Below are 20,481 nucleotides of genomic sequence, written 5' to 3'. Positions count from 1 at the left end.
CTCTACACTTCGGTTGACACAACAAGCCCCACCGTTGCCAATGTAATTTCCATGTCGTATCTGTCGACCCCCACCAAAAGCGAGCCAATAGAGCATGAATCTCATCAATTAAAGTATCGGGGATCTTAAAAATACTCATCATATAGGTCGGGATAGCTTGTGCAACTGCTTTGATCAAAACTTCCTTCCCCGGTCTCGAAAGCAATTTCTCCTTCCACCCCTGAAGTTTCTTCCACAATCTCTCCTTTAACCCTGCAAAAATCACCTTCTTTGATCTACCAATTATGGTTGGGAGACCAAGATATTTTTCATGCCTTTCCACTTCCCGAACACCCAAAACCTCAACGATCTCTTCCCTCCGAGCAGCATTAACCTTTTTACTAAAAGTGACTTCTGTCTTGCTAAGATTGACTTTCTGACCCGATGCCCTCTCATATTTGCTGATAATATCAGCTACAACGGAGCATTCTTGCAAATTGGCTCTAGCAAAAAGGATACTGTCATCGGCAAAAAATAAATGAGACACCCGCGGGGCTCCTCTGCAAATTCTAGCCCCGTGGATAAGATTACTTGCCGCCGCCTTATTCAAAAGCATAGAAAACGCATCAGCACACAACAGAAAGAGATATGGCGAAATAGGGTCACCTTGTCTCAGACCTCTAGTAGGACTAACCGAACCTGAGATTTGCCCATTAATTTTAAAAGAGAAATTAACACTTTCTAAGCAATTCATAATCATTACAAATTTTTTATTCTTAATTAGTAAGAATTTAGAAAAAAAAAATTGTAATTTTGAAAATACATAGCAGAAAACGAATCTAACAAAATCTCACTTGACTATATTTTGCCTCGCATATCAATCACTAATAATAATGGTCAAACTTCTATGCCAATTGTGACATATGTCAAATGATTGAGTGAGGTATAGCTCAACTAATTAAACTTTCCCTTCCAATTCTAGGAAACCTTGGGATCGATTTTCATCACCCGCACTTGTGAGTTGTGGCTCTCTAAAAAAAAAATGAATTGAGGAAGTATACAGATTAAGGTTATATATTCAATATCACTCATTTAAGCTAATACATAGTATTCGCTTATTTAAGAAACAATTCAACTCATTTAAATTGATATTTGCTTATTTAAGAAATAAACTAATTATTTATCGTTATTTATCTTTAATCTCGTAATATATGTTATGAAAATATCATGTTTGGGGCATAGAATAATTTGACTTAATGACATTTTATTTAACAACTTTTTATCTAATGACTTAGGTCATGTTCTGTTCAGCTTAATTTCAGTTTAGTTCAGCTCCAATCAATTCAGTTTAATTCAACTCATTATCTAATTTCCTTCTTTCATAAACAATTCATTTCAACTCTATTCAGTTCAGTTGTTTTAAGTAAATCGAAACAGACCCTTAATGTACAAATAAAGTAAAACTTTGATCAAATATAAAAATCTCTTGAATTGAACATAGCCTCAGGATTATACTCCGTATAAAATAATTCTTAAAGGGGGAAAAATGGAAAAAGGGAAAAAGGATTATTATTTAAATCAAGTTATCAATTTATGTGCATAATTTCAATCTCTAACTTTTTTTTCTTGGGTAGATATCAAAATATGTACATTTATTTTTGTTATTTTTTTTTATTATTTTTTTTTGGTTGGTAAGGAGAAGAACCGTACTAGGTTGAAGCCTCTCACACTTCTTTTGATCCGAGTTAGTGGGCTAGACATTATAAAAGTGGGGGAAAAAGGTAAGAGAATCCTTAATCCAAATATAACTAGTGGGGTTATAAAAATATGTATACTTCGTATTATACTTAAAAAAAACATAAGCACCTCAAAATTGAATTAGAAATAAATTGCACATTTAATCGAACAATATGCACAATTAGAATTAAAGTTTTACATATTGTCTTACTCATTTTATTTTATGGATTTTTTCATATGAGCTGAAAATAATTTGACAACTAACTAGTAATTGAATTCAACTCGACCGGCTTAATTATTTTACGTGTACAGTGACAAGTAGAGTTTGTACCCTTTTCAGCAAGGAAAAGTTGTTACGCCTATTAGATGCGGCGGTTTTTTTTTATTTACTATGTTTCTATGCTATCTTTAGAGACTAATGATATCTTGACCTAGTAGTTAAGACAAAGGTCTTACTTGGCAGTAGCGTGCGGTTTAGGTAGTTGTTACTTGTTAGTGGTTAAAACAATTAGGAAAAAAAAAGTGTTTGTCATCAATAGAAGTTTAGGTAGCGGTTAGTAGTGAGATAACATTTGAGTAGCTTTTCTCGAACGTTAAAAAAATAGTGTTTTAAAATTAGCAAGTAGCATTTGTCATTTATTATTACATAAACAATATTTATGTATATTTTTATTGTATATATCACTATTTCAACAATTGCTTTTACTAAAGAGTAACTTTTGTATACATCTGGTGTACAGTATTTTACTGTACATCGGGGTTATTTTATCAAATTTAGGGTCACTTTTACCTTTTATAATTTTTTGAGTAACTTTTAACTTTTATTTATGAGAGGGTAACTTTTATTCATAATTAGGGTAACTTTAAAACTAATGAACAATATTTTATTGTACATCCGATTTATTTAAAAGTTTGTTCTTTAATAGTTAATCTTTACCCACTACTAATTGATTGACAGTGAATTGGATGAAGTTCTTAACCGAGAGGAAACTTTGTGGTATCAAAAATCTAGAATAGATTGGTTAAAGGATGGGGATAGAAATACGACCTTTTTCCATTTAAGTACGATTGTGAGAAGATGGAGAAATCGCATTATAGCCATTAAGGGCAATGATGGGACTTGGATCCAGAATAAAGATGAGATTAAGGAGCATATCGTGGGGTATTTCTCATCCCTTTTTACAGAAGAAGGAGATCCTGATGTATTTGATGTCCCTCAAGATATTTTTCCCGAGCTCTCAATGCAACATTGGAGTATGCTTACTCGTCCATATGCTAAGGTGGAAATTGATGCAGTTATTAAAGAGATGTCTTCTTTGAAGGCGTCGGGGCCCGACGGCTTTCAAGCATTGTTTTACCAGAAGAATTGGGAATTAATTGCTCAAAAAGTGTATGACACTATTATTCCAATATTGGAAGGCAAAGGTATCCCTGATAACTTCAATGCTACGTTCATTGCTCTAATTCCTAAGCTTGAAAATCCTGAGTTAGCTTCTCAATTTCGGCCAATAGGATTATGTAATGTTGTTTATAAGGCTGTTACGAAGGTGATTATTAATCGCCTTAAGCCGGCTTTGCCTGTCTTGATCTCTAATACTCAATCAAGTTTTGTGCCGGGTAGACAAATTACGGATAACATCGTGATAATGCAAGAGGTGCTCCACACAATGAAAAAGAAACAAGGTGTCAAGGGTTACATGGCTATCAAAATTGACTTCGAAAAAGCTTATGATAGGCTCCGATGGTCCTTTATTCGTGATACTCTTGTTCAAATGAATCTCCCTATTACGATGATTGAAATTATGGAATGTATAACTACGTCTTCTTTACAAGTACTATGGAATGGAGAGCCTTCGAATAGTTTCAAGCCAAGTCAAGGGATAAGACAAGGGGATCCCTTGTCCCCTTACTTGTTTGTTATGTGCATGGAGCGATTCTATCAAATCATTGAAGAAGCAATTGTCCATGGACTTTGGAAGCCGATCAAAGCAAGTAGGGATGGTCCGAGCTTATCCAATCTGTTTTTTGCGGATGATATAGTTTTGTTTGCTGAGGCAAGTGTTGATCAAGCCAAATTAATACAATCGTGCCTTGACAGATTCTGCAGTGCGTCGGGACAGAAGGTAAGTTTGCCAAAGTCCCGCATTTATTTTTCACAGAATGTGGATCATAATTTGCAACAAGAAATTAATAATGAGTTGCACATGGAAGTAACGACTGACCTTGGTCTTTATCTTGGGATGCCGACCCTCACGAGTCGTGTAACCAAGGACACGTTCAGTCACCTTTGTGAGAAAATAGACCGTAAACTTGTTGGGTGGAAATCCAAGTACTTGTCATTAGCAGGCCGAATAACTTTGGCTCGTTCTACTTTGTCTACAATGTCATACTACTCTATGCAAACTGCCAAGGTGCCGAAATCGGTGTGTGAAGAGATTGATAAGAAGACAAGAAGATTTATTTGGGGGGGTGATGAGGACAAGCGCAAGGTTCACCTCATTTCATGGGAAACACTCCAAAAGCCAAAAGAACATGGGGGAATAGGAATTGTATCGGCTAAACAAGCCAATGCTGCATTCCTTACCAAGCTAGGTTGGAGGATGTTAACGGAACCAAATGCGCTTTGGTCTAGAGTTCTTAGGGACAAATATTGTAAGGGTCGTTGTGATGTGGATATGTTTGTGCCTAAGGCGGGAATGTCGAATGTGTGGAGTGGTATTACGGAGAATGCGAAGGTACTTGGTGAAGGGTTAAAATCAGCCATAAGCAATGGTGCACACACCCTTTTTTGGGATCATCGATGGGTGGGAGAGAGTATTTTGAGTGAGATTGTGACTCAACCCCTGCCTGTGGAGCTGGAAGGAGCGACAGTAGCAGAAATGTGGGAAGCAAGTGAGGGGTGGAGGTGGAACATTTTCGCTCCATACCTTGATCAAGACACCCTTAAGCTAATTCAAAGTTACGAAGTCAGAGAAGACCCTTCTGTGGGGGACCTAGTCTATTGGAAAGGAGATTCGAAAGGGAGGTTCACCATCAAATCCGCTCTGAGTGTAATGAGGCACGAGACAAGCAATGTTGATGATGTATGTTGGAATTTGGTGTGGAATGCTCCAGTGCAGCAGCGCATTAGAGCTTTTATGTGGTTAGTCTGTCATGACCGCATTTTGTGCAATTCAAATTTGTACAAACGCAAACTGACTGATCAGCCTAAATGCTATATATGTGGAGCAAATGAGGAAACTACACTTCATTTATTGAGAGATTGCCCTGCTGCCAAGGCTGTTTGGAGAAAATTTGTTCACCCAACTGTGTTCTTGGAATTTTTTCAGCATAATCTCAAGGATTGGATCACTCATTATTTGAAGGATTCGAATCACAGTTCAGAGGATTGGGCTACCATTTTTTGTGTCACACTTTGGTGGTTGTGGAGATGGCGAAATTGCCGTATGCACAATCGAGGGAATGATATCCCTGTTGATATTGGAGCCTTTATTCGAGTAAGAGTGAGTGAAACAATTCGTAGTTTGCAGACTCACCAACAGGATAAAGAAGCCTCTAATTGCAGAAAACAGGAAGTTAACATTGCTTGGCATGCTCCAGATGTGGGGTGGTATGTACTTAACAGTGATGGAGCTGCTAAAGGGAGTCCAGGTCCTGCTGGTGGAGGGGCATTAATTCGAGACCATACAGGGCAATTTGTTTCTGGGTTTACAGCTTGTTTTGGCCATTGCAATGCATTTCGAGCAGAGATTATGGCTGTAACTAGAGGTTTGGAGTTGGCAAAAAATTTGCAGATCAAGCAACTTGAGGTTCAGCTGGATAATCAAGCTTGTGTGCAAATTCTGAAGCAAGGTCAGGAAGGAACAGGGGAAAATGCTCATGACATCAATTTATTGTCTAAGGATGCTAAAAGATTCAAGCTGGAAGGTTAAAGTGACACATATTTATAGAGAAGGAAATCGCGCAGCGGATTGGTTGGCCAACCGCGGAGTCACTCAAGACACTAGACTTAAACTTATTTTTGTTATTACTGTGGATTTTGGTAGGATTTTAATGGAGGATGCAAGGGGAGTTACTACTCCTCGATTTGTACCTCCATAATTTATTTTCTTTTAGGCAGTAGGGTGGTGGGGGTTTGCTGGGTGTTTTGTTTCTGCTTTCTTGCTTTGTTAGTTTGCTTGTCTTTTCTTTTCGTTTTGGAATTTATTTCCTCTGTTGGATAAAAAAAAAACTAATTGATTGACAGTCACTCATTACTCTTAACCTACCCATTATTCGACCGCTATAAGCTATCTGCAACCGCTAATTTTTTCGAACAGGGCCTAAGAGTTTGTGTATGATAGGTCTCAATCTCCTCTATCCGCAAATGGTAACTTTTTTTTTTTTTTTTTTTTTTTGTTTTTTTTTTTGAGGGAATGGTAACTTAAGTTTTAGGATACAGAGTATTTGAGCCATGCAAGTTTATGTAGTTACTACTTAGTACTTACTACTATTGTACTTCATATAATACTCCGTATTGAAAGTAGTAAATATGTTATTGATATTTATCAACTCCAGAGATTTTGTTTCGATCAACTTTAGCATTTTTTTCGTTTTCACCAATTCCGATTATTTTTCATCAATTCCTTACATCTGTAATTACCAAGATTCAGGACGATCATGACACGAGAGAAGTGAATTACGAGTAGCATTTATTTATATATATATATATATATATTTTTTTTTTTTTTTGACAAGGAGTAGCATTTATTTTGGCAAAGCTATAGGTATACTGCAAATAAAAGGATTTTTAATACAATTGACGAACCGAAGGCAAGCTTTTGAACTACGGCTGAGCCTTCTTATTCTGAATAGAAAGAAGATTCAAACAACACCTTGGAGATCAGAAAGGTACAAAATTAACTACATAGACAGTCAATGAACATAAGCCGGGCAAGGATTATTCGATCTAGCGTAGGCAATAAGGGCACTGGCGATACAATGTTCAACATCCAGCCAGTTGTATGACTGTTGTAACCTTGCCTGTAGTATACTGGTATGTGCCCTTGTTTAACAAGATTTCTAGCACAGTTTTTGACACACGAAACGATATCTCGTGGCAACTGGCAAGAGTTTGGGCTTCTGTAGTTCATATTTGCTAGTACTTGCTGTTGTACTTGACTTTCTAGAATTAAGATACAAAATAAAACCATAGATATACGCAGCATCAAAACAATTTATACTTCACAAAACAAAGGAGCATTTTCCAAGACATCACCCTGTTCCTACATCCTTGTTCTTCAAGGACATTGTGCAAAGATGATCTGTAAATGGATGTACTTTAATTGCAGAATATGTGGACTTATAGCCATGTCCAACAATAGCAATAACCTCACTAGTTCAAGCATTTGCTTTCACTCGCCTCATCATGTCAACGAATTCTCCAAAAACTGTAACAAGAGAAACGGTAACTCAGATAAAGGAGAAAAAACAAAATACACCCATCCGCCAACATAGTAACTAAAATGCATTAAACTTGATCTATCAGATGCTGAAATAGAAACTAAGCTAAAGCAATTAGTGTTAGCATATGATAGAGATTATAAACAAGAGACATGATACCAATGGTAATGTTGCAGTGAGATTGAAATGAATCAAAATATCCTAAATAAAAAATGTAAATACCAGGGTCTGAATCATGGGGTCCTGGTGATGCTTCAGGGTGATATTGGAGAGACATGATATTCTTCGCCGGAAACGCAAGACCGGCACAGCTTTCGTCATTAAGATTGATGTGTGTCACTTCAATTCCATCAGGAAGTGATGCAGGGTCTACTGCATAGTTGTGATTCTGTCACATCATACACAAACAATCAAGATTATTCTGTTACATGTTTAAAACAGAGATTGAATGCATGGATTTAATCTTTAAGTTCCACCATTACATAATTATAGAAGTTCTCAATTCTATCAAAGAATGTGCTTATTCACCTATCCAGAAACTATACAGTATGTCATAAAGATCAGTTGCAAACCCAAAAATATATTAGGGAAACATGTTGGGATATCATAACACAAATTTTCTTATTCTTCTAAGTGTTAAAAACTCCGCATTTCCGCTCATATATCAGGAAGTCCCTCAGCAAGGAAATAGTTTCAAACTTTCAAAAATTAATCATACATAAACTACTAGTGAGCAACTATTTTGTGGAGCCAATAGACAGTTCTCTAAACATCAGTAAACAAATGAGGAGTACGGGAGCACAACACAAGGAAATTAAAAGATGAAGCACAAAACGAGGAGGAAATATAGCACGTGAATAAAGTACCTGTGAACTAATTTCAACCTGACCATTTTTGATATTGCGAACAGGATGATTTCCTCCATGATGACCAAACTTCATTTTATAAGTCTTACCACCTAATGCTTGGCCCAGCAATTGGTGGCCCATACAAATTCCGAAAATCGGGACTTGTCCAATTAATTCCTTTACTGTATCAACAGCATATGGAACTGCTGAAGGATCCCCTGGACCATTGCTGAATAGAATGCCATCTGGTTGCAATTTTAGTGTCTCTGATGCTGGCCATGTTGATGGAACAACAGTAATTTTACATCCATATGATGCCAGACGCCTCAAAATGTTATGCTTGATACCAAAATCATAGGCAACCACCTTCATTTTGAAAACACAGCCAGAAAGAATTGATCAATGAAAGTTTACAACCAAATATAGGGTCAATACAGCAGCAGATGCAAAGCACAGACCTTGAAAGTTTCTCCAGGTCTCCCATTTGTATTAAATTCCCAATCATTGCCAGTTTTGTCAACCCACTCATAAGGAGCTTGACATGAAACACCACTTATCAAATCAACACCTGCAATATTGTAACCAGATTTTAAGATCAACAATAAATAGACAGCCTAATCCATTTTCAACACCAAGTAAACATTACCAACAATGTCCCAAGAACGAGCCATTTCTAATAACTGGTTGTCTGATTTTGATTCTTCCGTGCTCAACACACCAATAAGGCTCCCATCTTCCCTCAATCTACGGGTGATAGCACGAGTGTCAACATCATCTATTCCACAATAGACAGTTTGACAGAAAGTCAAAAGGCAAGCAAATGCAAACTAACTACTAATGCATGTTCTTCGCCAATCAAAATTTCCAAAATTCTGGCTTTTAACTTACATATACCCATGATGTTTCTTTTGGATAAATAATCTCCAAGTGTCTCAACACATCTCCAGCTTGAAGTGCTGCATAAACAAGAAAAAGATAAGCACATATGGAATCCTTCAGAAAAGCAATTACCAAGGTAATAATGCAAATAATCCAACCTGATGCTTAAGCTTCTAATCACCAGACCACCAAGAAAGCATTGACTTGATTCTTGATCATCTGCAATGATTGAATCCTAATCTAGTTACACATCTTTGACAGATGAATTGGCAACAATTGTAAATTGTGTTGCACGGATATGGAAACAGGTAAACAGGAAGCGTATTGAAAACAGATACATCAGTCCTGTAATGCTACTCCATGCATCAGAGGAAACAAAACGTTACTCACCAAAATTCACACCAGTATTCCCTATATGAGGATTAGTCATCAGTACAAACTGGCCAGCGTAACTAGGATCAGTTAGAATTTCCTGATACCTGAAATACAACACACTTTAGACTACAAACCAAGCCAAGGGTGGAAGCAGGTAATTAAACGTCAGCTAATGAGAAGAACTTTTAACAGACGGAGTCCACTCACCCAGTCAATGAAGTATTGAAGACCACTTCACCAACTTGCGTCCCAGCAGCACCAAATGACTTGGCCTTCCAAATGGTACCATCCTCTAGCACAAGTCTAGCATCTGATACCTTCCACGGTCTGCCTCCTGACCCTGTGGCTGACAAGAAATGATGTTGCAGATATGATTATTGGACAGAATACTGGAAAAGAGCAGAAAGAGAGTAACAAACTAAGCATTCATGAAGCATATTATTTTTCAGTTGGCAGCAGTAACAAACAATTGACAAATATCAACCTAAATTGTGTGTTAAGGTCATTAACAAACATGAGCACACACAGTAAAGAGAGAGACACGTTCAAACCACCATTTCATGTTTTGAGCAAATACTTTGTAATATAAAAGAATGCTCATAAATAAATACCTGAAACATCAGCATTTTCGGTGAGAGAAACAACAGAGCACTTGACCTTGAACAACTTAACATCTCTTTTTTGAGGAGACCAATTTCCCAAAGGAATTGCCACTGCAAAATCCATTGCTCTACATGCCATAATCAATTTCTTTCCTGAATAGAATTAAAACTAACAAATTTCAGGTATTATACTCAAAATCTAATAACCCAATATAATCTCTGCCAAAAAAACCCTTAATTTATCAGGAAATAAAGAAAGAGAAATTTCAATTAAAATTGAAAATTAAGACATTAAAGTGAAGCTAAATACAGGTAAAATGGAGAAGAGTAACGAGAGAGAAGAGGGTGGCGGATATACCACCGGGAATGAAGAGCGGGGCTGAGAGGAAGACGGTGTGGTGACTGGTGAGTGTGGAGCAATACTATTTAGGGTTTATGCTATTTTGTTTTTGCAATGTTTTGGCAGGAGGGTTTTTCTTATTCGAATGCTACCAATCTTAACCATTCATTTCTTTCACCATGAGTATGTATTACTGTACAAACTTTACTCCCTAATTTTTAATCTTAATCGTATGGATGGAGTATAGACATATAGTGGAATAAAGTATTGAAAATGCAATACGAGTACTTATTTATTTATTTTTTTTTATGAAAAATTTGTAAATTGCAGCCATTTAAAGTTCGTATTTTGCAAATTGCAGCCATTTAAGTAAAAAATTACAAATTGCGGCAAAAAATTCATATAAATTGTAAATTGCAGCCCGATTCAATTTTTTCATCGATTTACAAGTTGAAAAATCTTCGATTAAGGTTTTAAGTATCTCGTTTTGCGTAACAAAAATGTATCGATTTGTGGGAAACTGTAAATATGAGACACTTACGTTATTTTTTTGCTAATTCCGAGCTCAATTCGGGCCCCTAAGGGCTAAAATGACCCCTAAAACCTTAACCGAAGATTTTTTAACATGTAAACTAATGAAAAAATTGAATCAGGCTGCAATTTACAATTTATACGAACTTTTGGGATGCAATTTGCAAAAAAAAAAATTTAATGGCTGCAATTTGCAAAATACGAACTTTAAATGGCTGCAATTTGCAAATTTTCCTTTTTTTATCTATTAACAATTACTAAAACAGAAGTTGCTGACATCACCCACCATTGTCCACGTGACGCTTTCTCAATAAAAATTGAGGGTTACTAAATGCCACAATAGAATTACTTAAGGCGCGGTATTAAATGACTCATCTACCCTTATAAATTCCATGTTTGACATCATTCAATTTTTCTCACTAACCACACTCCTTCCACCACCATCACCCTAAACACCATCACCACCACCACCCTAAGGTCGCCGAAATCACCATCACCACCACCACCCTAAGGTCGTCGGAATCATCCAATCTTCTCACTATATATCACGCCAAATCAACCACTTATCATACCAAATCAACCGGAAAAAGGAAGAGGCTGACGACAATGGAATCACGGCGTGGGAAGAGGGTTCGTTTGCCGGGAAATGTGGGGGAAAACGCCGGCCAATTCGTCGGTAATTAAGTTTTTTTTTTTCGCTAGATTCGCATAGTCGCGTGCTATATGCGACTCCACCACGGCATAGTCGCATATAGCATGCGATCAGGGCCGTCCCAATTTTTTTGGAGGCCCTGTGCAAAAATAGAATATAAAATTTGGCTTATGAATTTTCTCTACTCAAGGTACATTTTTTAATACAAGAAACAAAATCGTTGTTCTTCACAAATACGGAAAAAAAAATACATTTTGTAAAAAAAAAGGACTTTAGTGAGAATTGAACCAATGACCTCTTGCAAGTGAAGATGGTAGAGCTCATGAAACCACTAAGCCATTATTAGTATACATGAATAATTTTACAACATATATCAGTTATACATTTTTAATGATCTGAGGCCCCAACCAAAGTTGGGCCCTGTGCGGCAGCTCATGCTGCACACCCTTATGGCCGGCCATGCATGCGATTACACCGTGGTGGAGTCGCATATAGTGTGCGACTACGCCACTGTACAGTCGCATATAGCACGCGACTCTACCGTGGCATATAGTCGCATGCTATATCACTACAAGAAAACAGCAAAATTGCGACGGAAAAAGTTCGTCGTAACATATGTCAATTCCGTCGTAAAGTAGGTTTACGACGGAATTCCGTCGTAAATGGTCGTCGAAAAACCCTTTGTAGGAAAATGGCCATATTGCGACGGAATTTCCGTCGTAAACCTACTTTACGACGGAAATTACGACGGAAATAATATCGTCGGACTTGATATTGGCCTTTATTGAAGATCCGTCGCAAGCTTCCGACGGAAACATTTCCGTCGCAACTTTTAATTTACGACGGAATTTTCTGTCGTAATTTATAATTTACGACGGAATTTTCTGTCGTAATTGATAATTTACGACGGAAAAAAGCCTCGCAAAATATAATTTACGACGGAAAATCCGTCGCAAACTATATATTTACGACGGAATTTTCTGTCGTAACTTATAATTTGCGACGGAAAATTCTGTCGGAAATGTATATTTTGCGATAGAAAATTCCGTCGCAAACCATATATTGCCGACAGAATTTTCCGTCGCAAATTATAAATTACGACGGACAATTCCGTCGCAAAATATATAGTTTGCGACGGATTTTCCGTCGTAAATTAGAGAAATAGCATTTTCAAACCTGAATTTTTTCTGTAATTTTCTGCATTTTCAAACCTGAATTTTTTTAATGATAAATCGACAAAAAAAAAAAAAAACTAAATATTGAGTCCTGAAATTGTTGTTTTAAAAAAATTAATTACCGACCTACGAAATTATATTTATGTACATATATATATAATAATTATGTCCTAGTACAAAAGATAGTCCACATTTTGGTATCTATACCAAACAAAAGCTAGGTTAGAGTGATTCTATGCTAGACTAAAGCTAAGCTACGCAATCGCCTGGAAACCCTGGCCTGCTCCACCACTACCCGGGTCGTCCCTAGGGTCTCGATGCTGAGGATGAATGGTGGAACATGAGTCGTTGTTGGTGAGACGACTCATCATCTCATCCATACTCTCCTTGTGTCTCCTCTCCATTTCAGCCATTCGGGCTTCCATTTGAGTTTAGAGAGCTTGCACCCTGTGTTCCATCTGGTCTTGCATTTGAGAAATGACAGACGACGTGTATTGCTGTGAAGAACGGGAACCTCGACCCATCTGTTTGCCATAGTAGAGCTCTGCACTTTGGCCAAGTCCCTTCACACGTCCCTTCTTATTGCGCCCACCAACCGACTCCCAGTACAACTCATTGGGACTCTTCTGAACCCCCTGACTCCTTGTTTCTTCGAGTTTCTTCTGGTAGGTCTCCTACAAAATATTGAAGATAATAAAAAATATTGTTAAAAAAACAACCAACAATATAAGGTAAGGTTTCTTTCTTCTAACATTCCAATATCACATACTTTTAGGTGCCTAAGGATAGAAATAAAGAGAAATAAGCACATAATTCAATTTTCGACCCTAACTCATCCAAAAACATCCAAATTTGGCCTATATGGCTAAAACCATGCCTATTTTCTAAGTTTTCAAGCAAATGGACTCGCTCTTTCTTCTAACATTCCAATATCACATACTTTTAGGTGCCTAAAGATAGAAATTAAGTTTTTAAGCAAATGGACTCGCTCTTTCTTCTAACATTCCAATATCAATTGCTTTTAGGTGCCTAAGGATAGAAATTAAGAGAAATAAGCACATATGTCAATTTTCGACCCTAACTCATCCAAATTTGGCCTATATGGCTAAAACCATGCCTATTTTCTATGTTTTCAAGCAAATGGACTCGTTCTTTCTTCTAACATTCCAATATCACATACTTTTAAGTGCCTATGGATAGAAATTAAGAGAAATAAGCATATATGTCAATTTTGGACCCTAACTCATCCAAAATCATCCAAATTTGGCCTATATGGCTAAAACCATGCCTATTTTCTAAGTTTTCAACCAAATGTAAGGTTTCTTTCTTCTAACATTCCAATATCAATTGCTTTTAGGTGCCTAAGGATAGAAATTAAGAGAAATAAGCACATATGTCAATTTTCGACCCTAACTCATCTAAAATCATCCAAATTTGGGCAATATGGCTAAAACCATGCCTATTTTCTATGTTTTCAAGCAAATGGACTCGTTCTTTCTTCTAACATTCCAATATCACATGCTTTTAGGTGCCTAAGGATAGAAATTAAGAGAAATAAGCACATATGTCAATTTTCGACCCTAACTCATCCAAAATCATCCAAATTTGGGCAATATGGCTAAAACCATGCCTATTTTCTATGTTTTCAAGCAAATGGACTCGTTCTTTCTTCTAACATTCCAATATCACATGCTTTTAGGTGCCTAAGGATAGAAATTAAGAGAAATAAGCACATATGTCAATTTTCGACCCTAACTCATCCAAAATCATCCAAATTTGGGCAATATGGCTAAAACCATGCCTATTTTCTATGTTTTCAAGCAAATGGACTCGTTATTTCTTCTAACATTCCAATATCACATACTTTTAAATACCTAAGGGTAGAAATTAAGAGAAATAAGCACATATGTCAATTTTCGACCCTAACTCATCCAAATTTGGGCAATATGGCTAAAACCATGCCTATTTTCTATGTTTTCAAGCAAATGGACTCGTTATTTCTTCTAACATTCCAATATCACATACTTTTAAATACCTAAGGGTAGAAATTAAGAGAAATAAGCACATATGTCAATTTTCGACCCTAACTCATCCAAAATCATCCAAATTTGGGCAATATGGCTAAAACCATGCCTATTTTCTATGTTTTCAAGCAAATGGACTCGTTCTTTCTTCTAACATTCCAATATCACATGCTTTTAGGTGCCTAAGGATAGAAATTAAGAGAAATAAGCACATATGTCAATTTTCGACCCTAACTTATCCAAAATCATCCAAATAAGCATATAATGAGTTCTACTTTGCTAATTTGCCATATATCAACTCATATAATAAGTGTTTACCGCAATCCTTTTTGCTTTGTTGTTGGCAGCCACTTGGCCTTTTCCAGGCACTTCCTTAAAGTGTGTCTTCAAGAAAAGATCATGGGCATTTGGTAATTGGCCTTGGTTTTTTGCAGCCTTTATATATACATGCAAAAAATCAATGAAAACATGTTAGCCCACCAAAATTCATTAATAGACAAATGACTTAATTGTTACTGGACATATTGTAGGAACCTTACCATCCTTTTAGCATGTTGTACAGATGACATTGAACCTTGAAAGTGGGTTGGTTCAACGACATTTTCCATGGATCCGCCTCTTCGGTTCTTCTTGTTTTGTTCCGACCGCTTCTTATATTCTGGATCGGTGGCAACAATTCGCATCATGGCTTCGTGGACATCCTTATTAAGCCATCTTGGTCTGCGACCATTCAGCCTGTGTGTGATGTTGTAGAACGTGTCACGTAGGCGATTTGCAAACTTTTCTTTGAAAGTGTCCTTCACTTGGTTGTTTAACTCAGGTGCCCACTTGAATTTTTTCTGCAAATCAAGAAAATGTCTTTATTACAAAATTCAACTCCATCAATATAATTTATAAAACATGTATTATGTTAGGTTAAAGTTATCATACGTTGAACAAGTTCCAAAAGTGCTCTCTCGAATCTTCATCAACCTCTCCATAATTCCTCCAAGGCTCAACATAGTAGCCGGTTAGCGAGTCGGAGAGCACATTCTTCACCGGGATATCATCAAACCTATAATAAAGGATAGACATTCATGTAAGTAGATAATCAACAAAAAGTGAAAAAAACATGGTTAAAGTAATACAAATTCACTTTATCAAAGTAAATACGAATTTAAGGATATTTCATTATACAAATACATACGCACCAAAGTGTGGAAGGGTCCAACTCTAGCAAGTCATTAGGATGCGGGTCCTGTAGCTCCTGTTCCTGTTGCTCCTGTTGCCCTTGTACATGCCTAGGAATCTGTCTCCGATTAACGATTTCTTGAGAGGCCCCCAAATCATGTGCCTCCTCTTCCTCAATTGACTCATCCTCGTCAACACGTACAACCTGAGATTTCCCCTTAGTCTTTCTCCTCTTGGACGTTTCTCCTTTATTTCCTCCTCCCATGATGACCACCTGAAAAAGTTGTTAGTACCATGATCGCACATTGTAAATTCATAAATTAGATCCATAAGACATTAAAATAATAAAATGAGACCAAAAATGTAATGCAATATTACAAGTCCGAGTAGTCATTAAAAACTAAACATTCGAAGACAATAGTTAAAGGAGTAACTACATATTCTCCTCTTCATTACTCTTATCACTACTACCACTATCATTATCACTATCATTATTACTATCACTAGTGTCATCTAAAAATACATCGATGTCCTCTTCTTCGTCACTGTCACTGGAGCCAATGCTTTCTTCTTCTTCTTCATCGCTTGAGATAATAAAGCCATCGTCATCATCATCATCACTATCAAGTTCATAGTCTGGAATGTCATTTGGTGGACAAAGCGTTGCATGTACTTGTGGTGAAGGACCCTGCAAAAACTCTAAATCCACCGGAGCATCAATCACCGACCTTGCTTGAGTTCTAAATACAGCCCACCATTGAACCCGATCACGTTTAAGGCTAGGGTAAGATGCATAATACACTTGAGACACTTGGTAAGATAAGACAAATGGATCATACTTGGGATACTTCTTAGTATGATTTACTTCGACAAGCTTGTATTGTTCATGAATGTTCATTCCTTTACCACAATCCATCCAACTACAACTAAACAAAATAGTCTTGTACTCTTTTTCGGGACCGGTGTAGACAAGTTCAATTATGTCGTTTAAAATGCCAAAGTACTCTCCACCGTCCTCACTTGAGACACACACCCCGTAATTCATCGTAGATTTGTGTTTTCCATAGGACTGTGTGTGGAAATTAAAGCCACCGACAAATATCTGGTTCCAAGTTCGAACACGCTTGAAAGGCCTCATAGACAATGCTCGCAACACATCGGAACTTGGTTTTTGTTCTCTCACCTATAACCGTTACGAATACAAGCGTCGCACTAATTGAAATGAAATATATTATATTATATTATCACAAATTAATCGATATGCAATGTTCGAAAAGTATTATCACCTTGTGATGAAACCAATCAGGGAATTCACTTTTGCATTTCTCCATGACATCTTCTCGACGCAAATAAGTTCGAGTACTAAGAATGTAGTCCTCAAACTGCCTAATAGATTAATGACACATGGTTAATCATTGTAGCAATTATATTAAATTTAAGGGATTTTCAAAAGTTTATCCTAAAAAAATATACCTTTCGTATTCACCAAGAATGCCGGTATTTCTTAAAACGAACAAATGAGCACGTTCGAGTTCCTTGTCATCTAAATACCGAGTTTTACCCAAATTTGACACACGACCCTTATCCACCGTGAACAGCTCTGGGATTTCATCGTTGTCAGCCGGGGATTCCACATCAGCATTCACATTTCGACCTAGATCTCGTGTTTTTGTGTCAACTGAGGGCTAAAAGTAATTGGAGCAGAAGTTTGATATCTCTTCAGTGAGATAAGCGTTGCATATGGAACCTTCAACACGAGCCTTATTACCAATTTTTCGTTTCAGGTGATTGAGGAACCTGTAATTATGTTTATGTAGCCGTAGAAGTATAAGTAACGAAAAGCAATGAAAGAGATGAAAGTAAGAGTTGAGAAAGGACCTTTGATTTACCTTTCGAAAGGATACATCCACCGATATTGAACAGGTCCACATAACTTGCCCTCATGTGGCAAATGAATTGGTAAATGCTCCATGGAGTTGAAGAAAGATGGGGGGAAAACCTTCTTAAACTTGCACAGGATCTCAGCTATGTTTTTTTTTCCAATCGCTCCATGTCGCTAACTGTAATTGTGTAGCAACATAATTCGCGAAAGAATTGGCTTATCTCTGTAATTGCATTCCATATATGGGTAGGGAGCAATTCTCTCAAAGCAGTGGGCAACAACCTCTCCATGAACACGTGACAATCATGACTTTTCATTCCATGTAACTTACCTGATTGCAAATCAACGCATCGGCTCAAATTGGAAGCGTAACCATCAGGAAACCGAAGCTGTTTGACCCACTCACACAAAACCTTTCTTTAAGCCTTGTCAAGAGCAAATGGAGCCTTTGGCATGAATTCTTTTCCTCTATCATCCTCTTGAAGATGTAGCTGGGGCCGTTTACAGTATTTAGCAATGTCATTCCGAGCTGATGGCGTGTCACAAGATAGCTTTTTCACGTCCATTATAGTGTGAATCAACTGATCAAAAAAGTTTTTTTCAACGTGCATGACATCTAAGTTGTGACGAACAAGCAGATGTTTCCAATATGGAAGGTCCCATAGAGTGCTTTGCTTGAACCACCCTTTTTTTGCATTCTTGAGACGTTTCAGTGCCTCGGGGCCATCTGTTGCTTTCGGGAGGTTTTTCACACATTCCCAAAGTTCCTCCCCTGACATGATGTGAGGTGGTGAACCTTTTTCGACTTTGTTTTTACAAAATGCATTTTTACTATTTCGAAAAGGATGATTTGTCGGAAGGAATTGACGATGGCAATCAAACCAAGAAACCTTACCACCATTTTCGAGCCAAAATGCTTTGCTTTTCTCCATGCAATATGGACAAGCCTTCTTACCGGCTGTGGTCCAACCAGATAACATACCATAAGCCGGGAAGTCACTAACGGTCCATAGGATGGCTGCTCGAAGATTGAAATTTTGTTTTCTCGAAATATCGTAAGTATTTGCCCCAACTTCCCACAACTGTTTCAACTCGTGTATGAGCGGTTGCATGTAAACATCCAAGTTGCCCTTAGGGTTTTTAGGACCAGGAACGAGTAACGAAAGAAACATGAACTGTCTTTTCATACACATTGACGGAGGCATAGTTATAAGGGGTCAAAATGACAGGCCAACATGAATATTGTCCCCCAAACTGACCATGTGGAGCAAATCCATCCGTACAGAGGCCAAGTCGAACATTACGAGGTTCAAAGGCAAACTCAGGAAAACAACTATCTAGGTGTTTCCACGCTTCACTATCGCTAGGGTGTGCCATTGTGCCTTGAACTCGAGGATTTTTAGCATGCCATGTCATTTCCTCAGAAATGTTTTTAGTTGCAAAAAGCCTTTGTAACCTAGGTGTGATAGGGAAATAAAATAGAACATTCAAAGGCACTAAGCTACCTTTAGAAGTCTTCTTGTATCGGTCGCTGCCACACACCCTACATGTAGATAATTGAGCATCATCTTTCCAAAACAACATACATCCTTTCGGGCATGCATGAATCTTTTCATGGGGCAGCTCTAACCCCTTAACAATTTTCTTAACCTCATAGAATGTCTCGGCCATGTGGTTGTTGTTAGGAATCGCTTCATTAACCAAAGAAGCAAATCCATCAACACATCTGTGCGGCAAATTATACTCACACTTTAGGCTAGTGATTCTAGAAGCCATCTTTAAGACAGACAATGAACTCCCTTCGTATAACGGTTGTTCAGAAGCCCTTAACAAATCAAAAAATGGCTTGGCTTGTGCATTAGGCTCCTCCTCTAATGAAACAGGTGGCTCTTCGGAATGGCCTTGATCTTGAGACTGACCAAAGGCATCCAAAACCATTTCACGATATTCAATTGACTGCCTTCTACGATTTCCTGGAAACCCTTCCCCATGACACATCCACTCATAGTAATTAGGTAAAAAACCGCTGCGATACAAATGAAGTTTGACCGTATCTGGATCCCAAAGACGTTTGTTTTTGCATTTAAAACATGGACACCTAACTTCATTCGGGTTGCTACTCTCGGGATGATCTTCCACATATTTAAGGAATTCATCTACCCCCTTCAAGAACTCAGGATTAATAGAATTCCCAACCTTCCTTTCGTACATCCAGCTACGTTCTTTTCGTTTCATGATTACAAGTTCTACACAACTAACACATATGCCATTAATCATATTAATCATAAAGCACAATATATATTCATTATAGATCAAACTGTTATGGAAATGCAAATGAGAAGAGAAATGATTTCCAAGGGTCCTTATCACTCCAACCTAACCCATCCTTGTACGTTCAATCTCACTAGTGAATGTATGCCAGAATTTCAATTCTATGGAAAATCCGGCAGCATCTCCCTACAGTTCCCCGAGTACACAATATAGGCGATTAGAAACACCTATATATGTACCTAGAGAACATTGTAGAGAAATGAAAAGCAAGGATCTTCCTTAGAATTAAAACAAAGGAATACATTCACCACCTAAGTGAGAATAAACATACAAGGACAGTCCCAACCGGGGACTATTCAAGACATACTCCTAATGTGTATGCCTTGAACGGGTATCTAGGCATATGATTATGCAAATGATTTTTTTAAAAAAATATATACTTAACTAACATACATAATATTAAACAAATATATCAAGATTAAACTAAACAAGAGAAACAAATCAAACCAAACCAAAGTAAACTAATATATCATATTAAACTAAACCAAACCAAACTACCGTTTTATATATTAAA

The 20,481-nt window shown here is 37.3% G+C and overlaps 2 protein-coding genes across 3 annotated transcripts; both read right to left on the bottom strand.

Moving 5' to 3' along the window:
- Positions 1 to 6,485: 6,485 nt before the first annotated feature.
- On the bottom strand, positions 6,486 to 10,381 carry LOC145595324 (carbamoyl phosphate synthase small chain, chloroplastic-like). Of its 2 annotated transcripts, none has more exons than XM_081651723.1 (11): positions 10,221 to 10,381; positions 9,872 to 10,015; positions 9,468 to 9,600; positions 9,276 to 9,364; positions 9,044 to 9,104; positions 8,895 to 8,962; positions 8,653 to 8,781; positions 8,465 to 8,574; positions 8,025 to 8,372; positions 7,381 to 7,546; positions 6,486 to 7,145 (listed from the first exon to the last, which is right to left on the bottom strand). In XM_081651723.1, exons 2-11 carry the CDS (start codon positions 9,999 to 10,001, stop codon positions 7,096 to 7,098), a joined length of 1,284 nt encoding a protein of 427 aa, XP_081507849.1. In that variant the 5' UTR covers positions 10,002 to 10,015; positions 10,221 to 10,381; the 3' UTR covers positions 6,486 to 7,095. The 2 variants fall into 2 exon arrangements, with proteins under 2 accessions (XP_081507849.1, XP_081507841.1); XM_081651715.1 differs by having other exon boundaries at positions 9,468 to 9,606; positions 10,221 to 10,379.
- Positions 10,382 to 14,981: 4,600 nt separating this feature from the next.
- On the bottom strand, positions 14,982 to 16,019 carry LOC145567914 (uncharacterized). The gene is made up of 4 exons (XM_081627339.1): positions 15,775 to 16,019; positions 15,515 to 15,638; positions 15,159 to 15,423; positions 14,982 to 15,019 (listed from the first exon to the last, which is right to left on the bottom strand). The coding sequence occupies exons 1-4, from the start codon at positions 16,017 to 16,019 to the stop codon at positions 14,982 to 14,984; spliced, it is 672 nt and encodes a 223-aa protein (XP_081483465.1).
- Between the last annotated feature and the right edge of the window lie 4,462 nt (positions 16,020 to 20,481).

The sequence above is a fragment of the Chenopodium album genome, chromosome 2, assembly GCF_948465745.1.
Source record: "Chenopodium album chromosome 2, dcCheAlbu1.1, whole genome shotgun sequence".
NCBI lineage: Eukaryota > Viridiplantae > Streptophyta > Magnoliopsida > Caryophyllales > Amaranthaceae > Chenopodium > Chenopodium album.
The sequence above is the reverse complement of the archived record's forward strand: the minus strand, read 5'-3'. Positions and strand labels throughout refer to the sequence as shown.